Source organism: Pelobates fuscus, chromosome 11, assembly GCF_036172605.1.
Source record: "Pelobates fuscus isolate aPelFus1 chromosome 11, aPelFus1.pri, whole genome shotgun sequence".
In the NCBI taxonomy this organism is placed as follows: domain Eukaryota; kingdom Metazoa; phylum Chordata; class Amphibia; order Anura; family Pelobatidae; genus Pelobates; species Pelobates fuscus.
Window position 1 is genome coordinate 40,593,356 of NC_086327.1, and position 13,836 is coordinate 40,607,191.

Genomic DNA, 13,836 nt, shown 5'->3' on the forward strand with positions numbered 1-13,836 from the left:
TGAACTCTCGAGAAGATTTGGTTATGGAAAAACAATAGATGCAGCTTCCCAGAGATTGTTGGCAACTGAAACACAACATTGGCAAGATGTTGTTAAGCGCCTTATAGGCATAGTGAAATATCTTAGTCGCCAGTGTTTGGCTTTCCAAGGTAGCAGAGATACATTATACAGTGACAATAATGGGAATTATCTGCAACTTGTGGAAATGCTGGCCACATTCGACACCGTTATGCAGGAACATTTGAAAAGAATAAAAAATAAGGAAATTTTCCAACATTATTTGGGGAAAGACATTCAAAACTAACTCATCAGCGTTATAGCGAAATAAATCATAAAACACATTCTGCAGTTGTTGAAAAATGCAAAGTATTATTCTATAATACCTGATTGCACTCCAGACATTACATTAATTGAACAAATGACTATAATTGTTCGATTTGTGTCCATCAAGGAAGGCAAGTTTCCAACTGCTGAACCAGAGATCTGTATAGAAGAAAAAATTCTAGGTTTTATCCAAATCCAAAGTTCAACTGGGGAAGGTTTAACTGAGGCAATTTTGTCTGAATTTGAAAAATGTAAGATCCCAGTTGGTGATATGAGAGGACAAGGATACGATAATGGATCCAATATGAAGGGCAAACACCAAGGTGTTCAGAAAAGAATCCTGGATTTAAACTCGCGTGCCTTTTATATTCCCTGCAGCGCTCATACATTAAATCTAGTTGTGAATGATGCAGCCATGTCATGCAGGGATGCTGCAACCTTCTTTTCTATTGTACAGAAAATCTATGTGTTTTTGTCAGGATCCACAGTTCGATGGAATGTCTTGAAGAAGCACATTGGCAGACTTACGCTTAAACCTTTGTCTGACACCTGATGGTCTTCAAGAATAGATGCTATTTGCCCATTTAGGTTCCAGGTTGGAGACATTTTTTATGCGCTCTCTGAAATTTCAAGAGCGAACTCTCACACGGCAATGGCACGGTCTGATGCTGAATCGTTTCAAAAGAACTGAATAACTTTAAATTTTTGTGTCTTATTGTGTTGTGGTACAACATCTTAAATAGAATAAACTTTGTTAGCAAACTTCTCCAAAGTAGAAGTATGTATCTTCCAGATGTTATAGATATTCTGCAATCCACAACCACTTTTTTGAAGAATTATCGGTCTGATAAAGGGTTTGAAGATTTACTGGTAGAGGCAAAAGACCTATCATTAGAAATGGAAATAGATCCTGTGTTTCCTCCTTTTGTGCGACAAATTAAGAAAAAGAGGATGTTTTGTTATGAAGCACCGGCTGATCCGATTTGTGATCCTGCAAAAAAATTTAAAATTGAGTGCTTTTACAGAATTTTGGATGTATGTATTAATTCTCTTGATGAGAGATTTGAGCACATTAAGCACCACAGTAAGCACTTCCAGCTTCTTTATACTATACAAAAACTTAAGGATGTACCAAGGGAAGAAGTTATGGAGTACTGCACAGACTTGCAGAATATTTTGACTGATGATAAATCAGGAGATGATGATCTGGATGGAGCACAACTTTGTGAGGAACTTACAATATTGGCTCCTATCTTGAGGCCTACAATGACACCCAGTCAGATTCTAGCCTATGCACTTAAAAATGGCTTTGCTCCCAATGTGTCTATTGCACTTCGCATATTGTTGACATTGCCAATATCTGTTGCCTCTGGGGAGCGAAGCTTTTCAAAGCTGAAGTTAATAAAGAATTATCTGCGGTCCTCTATGTCTCAAGAGAGATTGGTGGGACTTGCAATGATTTCCATTGAAAATCAGATTGCAAAAGAGATTGACTTTAAAACTCTGCTTCATGATTTTGTAAATGCGAAAGCAAGAAGGGTTAAGTTTTTGTAGGCTACCATTCTCACTTTGTTTGTGTGCAATATCTGTTTAAGCACTTTGCACTTTAGGTGAATTTGCACTTGCAGAAACCTAAAGCGTACAGTTTTATTCATTGTATAAAAGTTATTTATAGTAATTATGTTAATTTTAAAGCACCTTGATACTAGTTGCACTACGTCACGCAGTTTGAGTAATAGTTACTGCAGTTTACATGCACTTGAATTCATTATTTATTTTTGTTCTGTTTTATAATTTTTGTTTTGTTGAATAAATGTTAATAAAATATACTTTACAAAACCACAAATTTGTTCTTATTTTTCTCAAAAACAAACAAACAAAAAAACACATGTTAAATATATAACATAACTATAACGTAATGGAGTGGTTTTGGTGAAAAGTGCTTGTCCCTGCAGTCTGACAGATGTAAATATTGCATTTCATAAGAAAAGGCAGAGTTTACATTTGCTTCTAAGGACATCTCTAGTGGCTGTCAAATGGCTTTATCTCTTAAAAAAAGTGTGCATGTGTTTATCTATCTAAATATCTTTACAATCTAGTGTTTTGTCACACCTCTAAGGCCCTAAGGGGTCGAAATGTTGCCTTTTGGTTCCTGGTACTAATAAAATTGCCTTTGCTTTGGAATTCGTTGGAGTGCCTGGATTATTTTCTACATTTAAAATTTCATATTTGGTCCTTTTTTGGTACTGGGACTTGTCCATTGGAGCACCCTGGATTCCATGACGAAGGGTTGAGTGCACTTCCACTATCTATATAGACCTTTTCTAGTGACTGAACAGCAAAGCCAAGTTTCCAGTTTAATTGTTTACCAGATGGGCATATGAAAATACATTACCCCCAGTTTTGTAATATGAGTCTTATTGAGCCTCATAGGATTTTTATTTTATTTATTATTATAATATATATATATATATATATATATATATATATATATATATATATATATATATATATATATATATATATTTTAACTGTTTTAATCTGGTTAGCAAGCACTGGCCAGCAGCCACGTAATTATGGTTTTTACCCATTTGTCCTGCTTGCTGTCCAGTCCAGGACCATTCAGACATTAGAGGTTACAGAGAGAAAAACCAAATTGATTAACAAATGGATAAAATGAACACTAATTTCCTATCACAGCATGTGTCACATCTGTTCCTATACCATTTGCATAAAATCTTTCACTATGCATTTCGCCTAGACTGGGCTCCTCGGGTGCATTGGACCTCTATTTACACTCTTACATACATACTTACACACGCAACTAATTTTTCAATTTTACATGAAAGCACCTTTTGTAAAGACTGGCTTTCTTTTGTATCCTTTTCCTGCCATACCACTGAAGAGAACCAAACAGAAACTGGTTAGCAGACACAATTTTTCATTGAATACAAGTTATAGTCTGCTGGTCACCAACAATTTTTTTTTTTTAACTTACAAAATAGAAATGTGGTTTTGCATAAATGGCTCAAGAGATTCCTGAGAAGAGAAACAAATGATGTATTAACAAATTGATAACATGAACATCAGTTTCGATATGAGTGGATATTGCAAAGGTTCCTCATTACCAACACAACATCTGTAGAGTCATAACAGACTGAGAGGTTTGCGGGAATCACCATGCGTTATTTTGCCTCATATCTTGGTACAATTACTTGTGAGTATTCTGTTACTGCTACATTGAAAAATAATTATTAACCATGGTGACAGTAAGATAGGTTAATTTAATAGATCTAATTTTATATAATGTTTTATTTTTTGCATATTTGAATATTTATGTGTAAAGTACATATTAGAGTATCAATGTTTTACAACCAATGTCACATCACTGTAGTGAATTTGTATTAGATTATCTATAGTAGAGTAGCTATACAGACATTATATGGACTTACAATGGAGATGTCATAATTAGAAGGGTCTGCTCAATGGAATGTGCAATATTGAGTGTAATAATGTTTAAATAGTCCATCAGTACATTATAGCAAGTCTCCTATGGTTGGAGGTCAGATGGATTCATAATTTGTTCTAAATAGCAATTTTTGATATATGCCACCTGATTAATTACTTGATGAATAACATCTAGGCAAAAGTTGAATTAGCAAAGTTATTCTTAATTTATTGTTCACTTTCGTGAGAACCTAGTTCACATGTTTCTGCTGTTCTTATCTGATAACTTACCAGTAGCCTTATATGTTAACCTTGGGAAATAAACTTACACTATTTGTATGTTAATGTATTTTATTTATCCATTTTGAAAATCAAAACAGTTACCAGCACACTATCCAAAATCATATTACAAGGTTAAATGAGAGAGGTTTTTAGTTCCACTGCAATGGTCTTTAAAGTGTAAGCTCACATGCCAAGTGACGGCAAACCCTTTTAGATGAGTCGTACACTAACAATTCACTTTGATATTTTCAGCTAAAGGGCAAAATCTCTAAGGAGACAGAAAGGGGTATTCTGATGAACCCCTACACGATGGCACTTTGAGATGGTCTGCAGTACTGTAACATGTACAGAAATGTCATGGTACCCAGGACCCAAAACGAAAAAACTTAGGACACATCTAACTGTTCCAAAACATTTCCAAATGATTCATAAACATAAGTCACTATTAAAAATCTATGGGACTAGTTGTAGATAAATCATTTCAAAAGCTTTTCTAGCTATTTTTTTTATCATTTGGAAAGCTTATTAAATTGAGGTATAAGGTTGGTATAGAGAGAGACAGAGTCATATTACTGGTGCTTAAAAGTAGCCGTGGTTCTGTGGGTTAATGTATTTTGATATTAATATATTGATACATGAGCTACTCAGAGATCTGCCATATTTCGCATAGGCGTAGTACAATCCACGTCTCGAGAAACACGTAGATCCTAAGTGGTGTAAGTTGACTATGTCCAGCAACCCCCAGTATATTGAAATGATAGAAGAGAAAATCTAATGGTGTAGTATATAATTATACGTGTAGCTCAGCAAAAAGAGGTATCTTACACTTTTCAGAGAAAGATCCTGCTCTTAGTGGTATAGCCCTAGTGGTATAATCCACACCTGGAATGTGCAGGAACCAGGAAAGCCAGCCAGCAATAAGTGGAAGTATCTAGAAGTATAATTTATTAGGGAATTAATTATATAATATAAAAACTCACCAAAAGAATACCAAAAAGTAAAATGTTGCGACCAAGATGAAACTGTTCGGAGTTGTCTATTTTTAATTAGCAAGCAAATAAGATGAAGAATGAATTTATAGAGAAGCAATATAGTATAGAGTTGGTAGAGAAAACTATAAACTCAACAGAAAGGTTAGACAGAAAGAATTTAATCCTAGTGATAAAGATAAAAAGGATCTCGCCCTACCTTTAGTGCTGGATTATATAATAAAAAATACAGGTTAGAAAGATGATTAAAAAATATTGGCACATACTAAAAGAGGTAGATAAAAAAAAAAAAAAAAACATTATTCCAGACAACCCCAAAATGATTTTTATAGGAGCCTCTAGTTTAAAAATGCCTCTAACAAAAAATATACACGAAAAAACAAATCAAGTCTCATTAATATTTTTGTTAGATGAAATTGCATGCAAAATGAATAAATCGAACAATACTAATAAAATCTATGATATAAAACAATACTATAACATGCAACAGCAGAAATGTTATTTATTTATTAGAATGTCCCTGTGGCCAATATATTCATATATAGTCAATATATATATTCAATATATTCGGTAGAAAAATCAGACCCCAAAAAATAAAAACAGGTGAACATTGCCGCAATATAGAAAAAGGGTTCAAAAACCATCTAGTCTCCTCACACTTTAATTTTCATAACAATGACCGGGTAATTTAAAATGCATGGGTATGCAGTTTATCTTTGGTTGTAATCCTGATGAAAGCTCCAGACGGCAGCTAAAATGTTGATCTGATTTTTTTAACGCTATGAATTAAAAGCTGAGACGAAGGTGCACACGCAGTGCACCGAAACACGCGTCGGGCTATTTTCTTTATCTTACAGGTTCACTTTGGTGTATTACATCATGTATATTTAAACATGGAATACATTTTATTGCACGCAACTTTTCCTTTCTTTTTCTAACCTCTGACTGGGAGAGAGGCTTTATCTTATCTCTATGCTGCTTTTTCTTTCAGCTAGTTTTTAAGTGCTGCTTTGAGACATCACCATACCAAGACATAACAACTTGGTATATACCCAAAGGCAAATGTCTACTATCTAAGATTTCTATCAGCCTAGCCTCTTACAATGTTAACATACCTGAGTGAACATTTACTATAGGAACTGAATATCTTCCTCTACCTTGCTAATTACATTTTATTAACCCTTTGGATGCCCCTTAGCTTGGCCACTTTGAATAAAGCCTTTATTATAGGGATTCCAATTGAGTTAATTTTTAGTCAGAGTAAAGCAAATTTGCTTTAGTATTCACCCTGAATCATCCACTATTCTTGGTTCCTCAGATAGATTTACATTGTATATAGCTTTCTAAAATATCCAGATATATCCATGTCTCTAAGCAGTCTCCTTTTGTTTCTGTTTTGAAGGAGGATATTTTTTATTTATTTCTAAAATCGTTAGGTCATGCTATGCCACCCTAATGACATTAAAGTCCTCCTTTTGCAAGGTGACATAGCATACCCTAGCGGCATTAACGTGTTAATGAACTGCTGTTTATATCACTTCCCCTGCCACTCCTCTTTATAAGAAACTGCATAGAGCTAATTAAGCATATCAAGAGTTTTGGACATTCAAAAAACTTTTTTTCCTATTGACAAGCTTAACCCCTTAAGGACACATGACATGTGTGACATGTCATGATTCCCTTTTAATCCAGAAGTTTGGTCCTTAAGGGGTTAAAGAGACTTTCCACTACAAAAAAAAGTCATATCAGTGAGGTTGTTTTGGGAGCTGGAGTACGTGAGTGACATGTTACCTTATTGGATGGTTTAACACCAAAGGAGGACCCTTCTTCCGTTCTTCCTTTTCTGAACTGCCACACTGATAAGGAATTGCTGCCTTGGGAGTCGGTGATAGTTTGAGAGCATCAGCTGATGATCTCAGCCTATTACTGGTCACCGATTGAGGCCAAGGAAATTGTTTAAAGAATAAACATTTTTATTCTCTCTCTTTCACATTCCTTTATCCCCACAACCTTCTCTCTCTTTCCTTAAAGGAACACTATAGCGTTAGGAATACATATATGTATTCCTAATGCTATATAGCCCTAGTCACCTAAACGATGGCTATGGCCCTGTTCCACAGTGAATAAATGTTTAATTAACCATTTATTTGCTTACTTTAATGCAGCGCCGGACTCCCTCGGCACTAGTGGCCTGTTCTCTATCGATGTCAGCTCCCAAGTGGAGCCGAATGCTTTCCAATGGGTATCTTTTTTTGACGCTGGAGGTCTGGGAGGACATCCAGGGTCAAATAACTGTGATTTACTCTGTGTAAATCGTGGTAGTGCCTCTAGTGGCTGTCAGGTAGACAGCCACTAGAGGCTGGATTAACCCTGCAGTGTAAACATAGCAGTTTAAGCTAAAGTGGTCTGGGTGCCTATAGTGGTCCTTTAACTATCTCTACCTCTCACACTTCCCCTTTCTATTTCACTATCCCTTTCTCTCACTATTCCTCTGCTTGCATTACTGTGAAACTCATTCTCTCTCTACTTTCACTTTCTTTCGATTCTTGCATCCTTGGTCTTTCTCGTCTGCTCTTTCACTCCCAAAGTTTCTCTTACATTCATTCTTTTTCACTTTCTAATTTCTTTTTTCTACCAATTAAAAGTGAGGTTAGGACTATATAGTTAAGGGGAAAAGCCAAATTTGATATATGGAGTTTAACATCTCATTGTCACGATTCGGGGAACCTAACACGCTTACAGGTCACAGAGAGGAAAAGGTGCAGTAGCGGTCCTTAGAATGGCTGGGTTAAGCACACCAAGAATAGTCAGGAGACAAGCAGAGTAAGGGGAGCCAGAAAACATGAGAACGTAAAACAAGCCGAGGTCAAAGGGATGGAGAATACAGGAGAGTCGGAGGAACAAGCCAAATAATCGGTAACCAGAGAGAAACTCAAGCAAACAGCAATACAGGTAACCAAAGACCACAACAGGGCACTGAGGGACAGGAAAGGTAAGTATTTAAATCCTGTGGTTAATTCTGATTGGATAACTTCCAATCAGAATTAACAATCACACGTGGGAGATATCTATACCTCCAACTGTGATTGTCATACTGTAACTTTAACGCCGGGTCACGTGGCTGACCCCGGCGTTTGCATAAATGCACGGTGTCCCAGCGTGCAGCGTTATACACGCTGCCGCCGGGAGACGAGAAGGAGGATGCGAGCGGCGTCCGAGGCTGTGAGGATGCCGCTCGCCAACAGTCATAGGAAGGGGAGACTGCGGGCGGCGAAGAACCAAGGGTGAGTGCTGCGAGCGGCTGGCAGCCTCCCCTCACAGCCGCCCGCGGGACCCTGACACTCATGTCCTAAATATTGAAAAGGTACACATAGCACAAACAGGCAAGAAAGACGGGCACACAAACACAGTTACACACAGGCATACATAGTCACAGGCAGACACAGACAGGTACAAAAGACAGTTATGCATAGACACAGATAAATACACACAGGGACAGACAGACACACACACACAAGTAAACACAAGAACAAGCTGGTACGCATGGGTAAACACAGACAGGAACACACATGCGTACCTATACAAAATAAAAAAGATGTCTCTGTGCCTTGGAACTTGATTTTAGGAAAAGCAGGAATTCAGTCTCTGTTTCAGCAGAGCGGTCGGCTGTAAGCCTTCTATAGAGAGAGTCCTCAGGCAGCATGCTGGAAGTCCTGCACTTTGTTGGTTGCCCCTTTCTCCTCTGCTGCAAGGATGTTCTGCTCTCCCTGCCTGCACTGGTCTCCAGTGATTTGCACAGATTTGCACAGGGACACACAGGGAATATGACATTCTATAATATATGCTTCTCCCGGGCCGACTCCTAGACTCAGGAGATCGGTAACAGGCAGCGAGAACAAAGCAAGTAAAAGACAAAAGGGCTATAAACCTCACATTCAGGGGCTTGAGCCACCCAACCCCTCAAATGACCTTCCTCCATGACCAGCTACTATTGTTGACAATATATTTTAAAGACTAGCAGTGGGGATATCTGTAACTTGTAGCTCCATCAGATAGGACTTCCGACTTGTCCATCGGTCTTGAACAGCGTTCTCATCAGCTTTTTGTAATGATATGCAGTGGTGTACTCTGGTTTTATGCTGCCTTAGGCATGACAAAACTCGGGCACCTCACTTCCAAATTTCTCTTTGCCTGACATATACACACCCTAACTGATGCCTACACTGACATACACTCACTGACAGATACACAGTAATTGTCACACAGACTGTTTAAGCAACACACACTTTCACTGAAACATACACATTCCCAGACATACAAACTCACTCATTCACAGTTACACTCATTTACAGTTACACACACGCATTCACTGACAGACACACACACTAACATTCACTGAAAAACACACATTCACTGACAGACACAGACACTCACTGACAGTCGCACATGCACACTCACTGACAGACAAACACACACTGACAGACACACATACCCATTTACTGACAGAAATGCATACACACTCACTGACAGACGCACACTCATTCAGTGTCAGCAACACGCTCACACTGAGACACACATATACTCACTTACATATACAAACTGTCAAACACACATGCACATTCATTGAAAGACTCATATACACTTAGTGTCAGACCCTCACCCACTCAGTGTCAGACACACCCCCACTCAGTGTCAAACATACATATTCACTGACAGACACACACTTACTGACAGAAATACACTCTGAGTGACAGACATGCATACATACACTGAAAGACACACACACTAATAGACACACATACACAGTCACTGACAAACACATATGCACTCAGTGACAGACACACATACGCACTTACTAACAGACACAGACTCTAACTAACAGACAAACACACAGTAACACACTCACATTTGTTTTATTTTAATTTCAATCCACCCATTCTCCCTGGCAGACTCCTTAGCGGGCCTCTTACTGATACCGGCCATAGTGACCGCCTCCAACATGAGCAGATGTCAGCCTCTTGTGGGGCCCAAGGTGGCCAGCCTCCCAGATGTTGGGCCCCCCAAGACAAGAAGCTGACAAGGTATCTGCCAGGGCATTTGAGTCTGACTTTTTTCCTCCCTCCTCCCCCAAAAGTTGTGCAAAATGCCTTGTCAGTCTCACACGAAATACAGAGCTGATGACATGTTTGGTGCATACAGATGAATAAAAAGCTGATTAAAATGCTGTCTATTTCAGGTTCCTTCATTGGAATCTTTGTTTCCAGGCATTTTACAAATAAATGCTGTTTTTCGTGAATGACTCCCATTTATGTATTAAATTTAACATGTACTTACGCTTTTGCCATTTCAGTTCTATACATCATTGTTTTGGGCAATTCATTTACAATTCAACTGTTGATAAAAAAATAGTTAGTTTCTTTGAACACGTAAAAATTATCCTCGTAAAATGCAAAGTACCGAAATGATGGTACTCAAGCCTTTCCAATAAGAGTCAATTTAATCATTATTGAATAGCATTTCATTTACATATACATGATTTGGTGCCTTTAGAAACTAGTTGTCAATTTTATGGTTTTTTGACAAGCTGTTTTGTTCAAACACGTGCATTTAAATATAGATCTTTTGACTTCCTGAGAAAAATTTGAGCAATGCAGTCCTTGCTTTTAGTTCCTACTTAGAGTTTCAGATGTATTTTCTAAATATATAATATCGTAACATGTATACATATTTTATAATTATGTGGGAATGCTGTGTGGGCTGTGACCCCAGGCTCTCCTTACAGTTCATTATGTGAAAGAAGAATATATGCATTTTTACCCCGTGCTGTTTACCTTTGGGCAGGGAAGACTAATGTCCCACTTGGTCTGGAGGGGGGGATCTTGTGGTCTGCTCTAACATCATAAGCAGACCACTTTAAACATTTTTTTGATTCAATGCATCTAAAGGACTTAGAATGTTCGGTTGGGAACCTGGTAGCAGTCTAGAAGCATGGGACAAAAAAGGAGCACTGACTGTGATCTGCATCTGCTGTAGATGCAAACCACACAATCCCATACTGTAGTGATTGAGATCTTTTGTTCTTACAACTGGTCCCAGGAGCTGCAGAGTGGCCCTTCAAAACTGACACTACATATGAATTCCAAAATAACCTTAGGGTAGTGCAGATTTCTAAAAAACTCCTTAGTTCAGTCCTGTCTCCAGAACCCTCCTCCCCCCCTCCCCCAGAATATTATTTATTTATTTATTTATTATTGCCATTTATATAGCGCCAACAGATTCCGTAGCGTTATCACTCTAAAACTTCATTACCAGCAAAGTTCCTTGCTATAATCAAAATTTGTCTTCATTGACATATTCCACCATTTTCAAATAATGATGGTAGGAGCCACATATAATTTCAAATCGACAAATGTTCTCCTGCCCCTAATGTTGCATATGCGATGATTACATTAACCTCAATAATAATGCTACTACTCTTAACACAATGCAGTCTGCCAACATCAGCGTCATGGGGAAATAGGTATATGCAGATTGTAATGCTTTGTTAATCAATCATGGTTATTTGCTAAAGTGAGAATCCCAAGTGAATTCAAATTCAAACTAGCTGAACCGAATAATTTTCCAAGTCCGGTTCAGTTTGAAACTCAATTTGGCTTAAATTTGAAATTCACTTTGAATTCTCATTTTAGTATATAACTCTGTATATAGAGCAATGCCTATCACACTGAAATTGAAGATTATACTAGCTTTAGTGTACTAATAATCTTAATTTTAGTAATGACAGGAGGCGAATATTTGCATATCTTTCTTTACTGAAAACTCCAGCAGCATAGAAACAGTAACAACCAATCAGAGAAAAGATATGGTGCCCATAAAAGGCCCTGTCTATGACATCACTTCCTCTTTCTTTGAAGCGAAACAATAAATAGCAACAATAAACATAATCATATTACGTCAACAGTTCCACAACATATTAGAATAATCAACTCCAGTAGTTCTGTGATGTAGAGTTACGGGAGGTGAGTCTTTGTCTTGAGGAGAAGACGTTCACGCTGTAAGAAAAAGAAAAAGGTGAAAGGACTCTGGCGTGATAACTTGTCCGCATACAATAAACATTAAGAATCTGATATACCAATGGATACTAGAATGAGTAACATATCAATATATATCAATTCTATTAATTATATTAATTCTAAAGCACTGACAATTAAGAATCTGTAAACACAACGTAATTCAAGGTACATGTCTAATTATTCAACCTATAGTCTCTCAAGCCACATATCTAAGTAGCAAACAAACAACCATAACGTACTTACCTTCCTGAACATAGAGGGCATATTCAGTTCAACACGAGAAAAAAAACATGGGAGGGATCCTATAGGGTGGGAAATATTCGCCTCCTGTCATTACTAAAATTAAGATTATTAGTACACTAAAGCTAGTATAATCTTCAATTTTACCACATGACAGGAGGCTTCATATTTGCATTTTTAAAGCTTAGAATTGACCAGTGTGAAGGAAGTACGAGATGTTTGCCGAAATAGAGCGTTCTAAACGTACCCTCTCGCGCTCAAATTGCGCATCGCGTAGTGTCGGTTAGGGAGGCGACGTCCGAAAAAGACTTGTGGGGCCAGCGCTCCCTCGACCGAGTGGGCTCCGAAACAAGGTTCGACGCCCGCCAGATGCAAAAGCTATCGGCTCCATCTGGCCAGTGTAGCAGTAGGCACCTCTCCATGAGGGTCCACGTAAGAAGTCAGGAGTAGACCCGTCGCATGAATACGAAGGGGAAATGATTTCGGTATACTGTATTAGCGTTCCGACCACACCTAGTTTGGTGTCTGACACAAAGTATGGGTATGACACCGAAGATGCACTGGACTTAGTTCATCTCGATATGGAAAAAGTAATCCCATCTGGCGTAATAGAGAAAAAACCATTCATATCGAAAGTCCTAACGTCCATCACCCGTCTAAATAAGACGAGGCATAACAAGAGGGCTAGTTTGGCTGAAAGTTGTTTCCGTGACAAACAAGGATTGTCCTGCTATTCCCTCAAGGAATCACAGCATCACATCCACCTGCCAGAGGTGTGAATACTTGGGTGCAGAGTCTCGATAATTCGGCACCCCGTAGTAGTCGACAACCCCGTGGATCTTGACCTACTGGTCCGCCCTGTACCGGAACGTGCGCCACCGATATGGCGGATCCGATCACGTTGAGGGATCGATATGACCGCCCCACGAGACCAGGAGTGACAGATAGTAAGGATCAGCGTGACAGGTGCGGTAAAGGGGGTCGGAATCCCTTTCCACCCACCAATCACTCCAGGCCGACCAGGCAGAAATATAGCATTTCCTGGAGTCGGGAGCCTACGAGCCCCATAGGATTCAGATGATGCAATAGGTCGTGGACTGACCAGGAGCCCCTGAAAACCGTCCAGGCCATTAGTGCCAGTTGTCCTTCCCTGACAAGGGAGTGAGCTTCCCCTTGCGGTCCCGTCGGAAGAAGAGGAAAGTCAGGGAGTAGTAGATGGTCTTCGCGAGACATCCCCAGGCGATCCGGGAACCGCGGTTGATCTGCCCGAGGGGTGTCATGAGCAGGAACGGTATCTTGTGGGTACGTGTGTATCGAAGCACCCTTGCTATTGTGGAGAACGGCTGGGACACGTTTGTAGGGTACATCCACCGCTTCGTATCCGGAGGAAGAGTCAAGGGCCGTTCAGCCAATTCAAGTTTGTATGTGAAATAATCACCATGGAAATTCCATCCTCATTTCTGCTGACAGTGAGATCCAGT

The 13,836-nt window shown here is 38.9% G+C and overlaps 1 protein-coding gene across 1 annotated transcript in view; it reads left to right on the forward strand.

The window, feature by feature from the left end:
- The first annotated feature begins 3,463 nt into the window (after window positions 1–3,463).
- Window positions 3,464–13,836, forward strand: part of LOC134577278 (immunoglobulin superfamily member 1-like) — a 35,586-nt gene continuing 25,213 nt past the window's right edge. Inside the window, exon 1 of the mRNA XM_063435971.1 lies at window positions 3,464–3,541. Within this exon, the coding sequence (XP_063292041.1) occupies window positions 3,505–3,541 (37 nt within the window). The 5' untranslated portion in view covers window positions 3,464–3,504. The remainder of the gene's footprint in view (window positions 3,542–13,836) is intronic.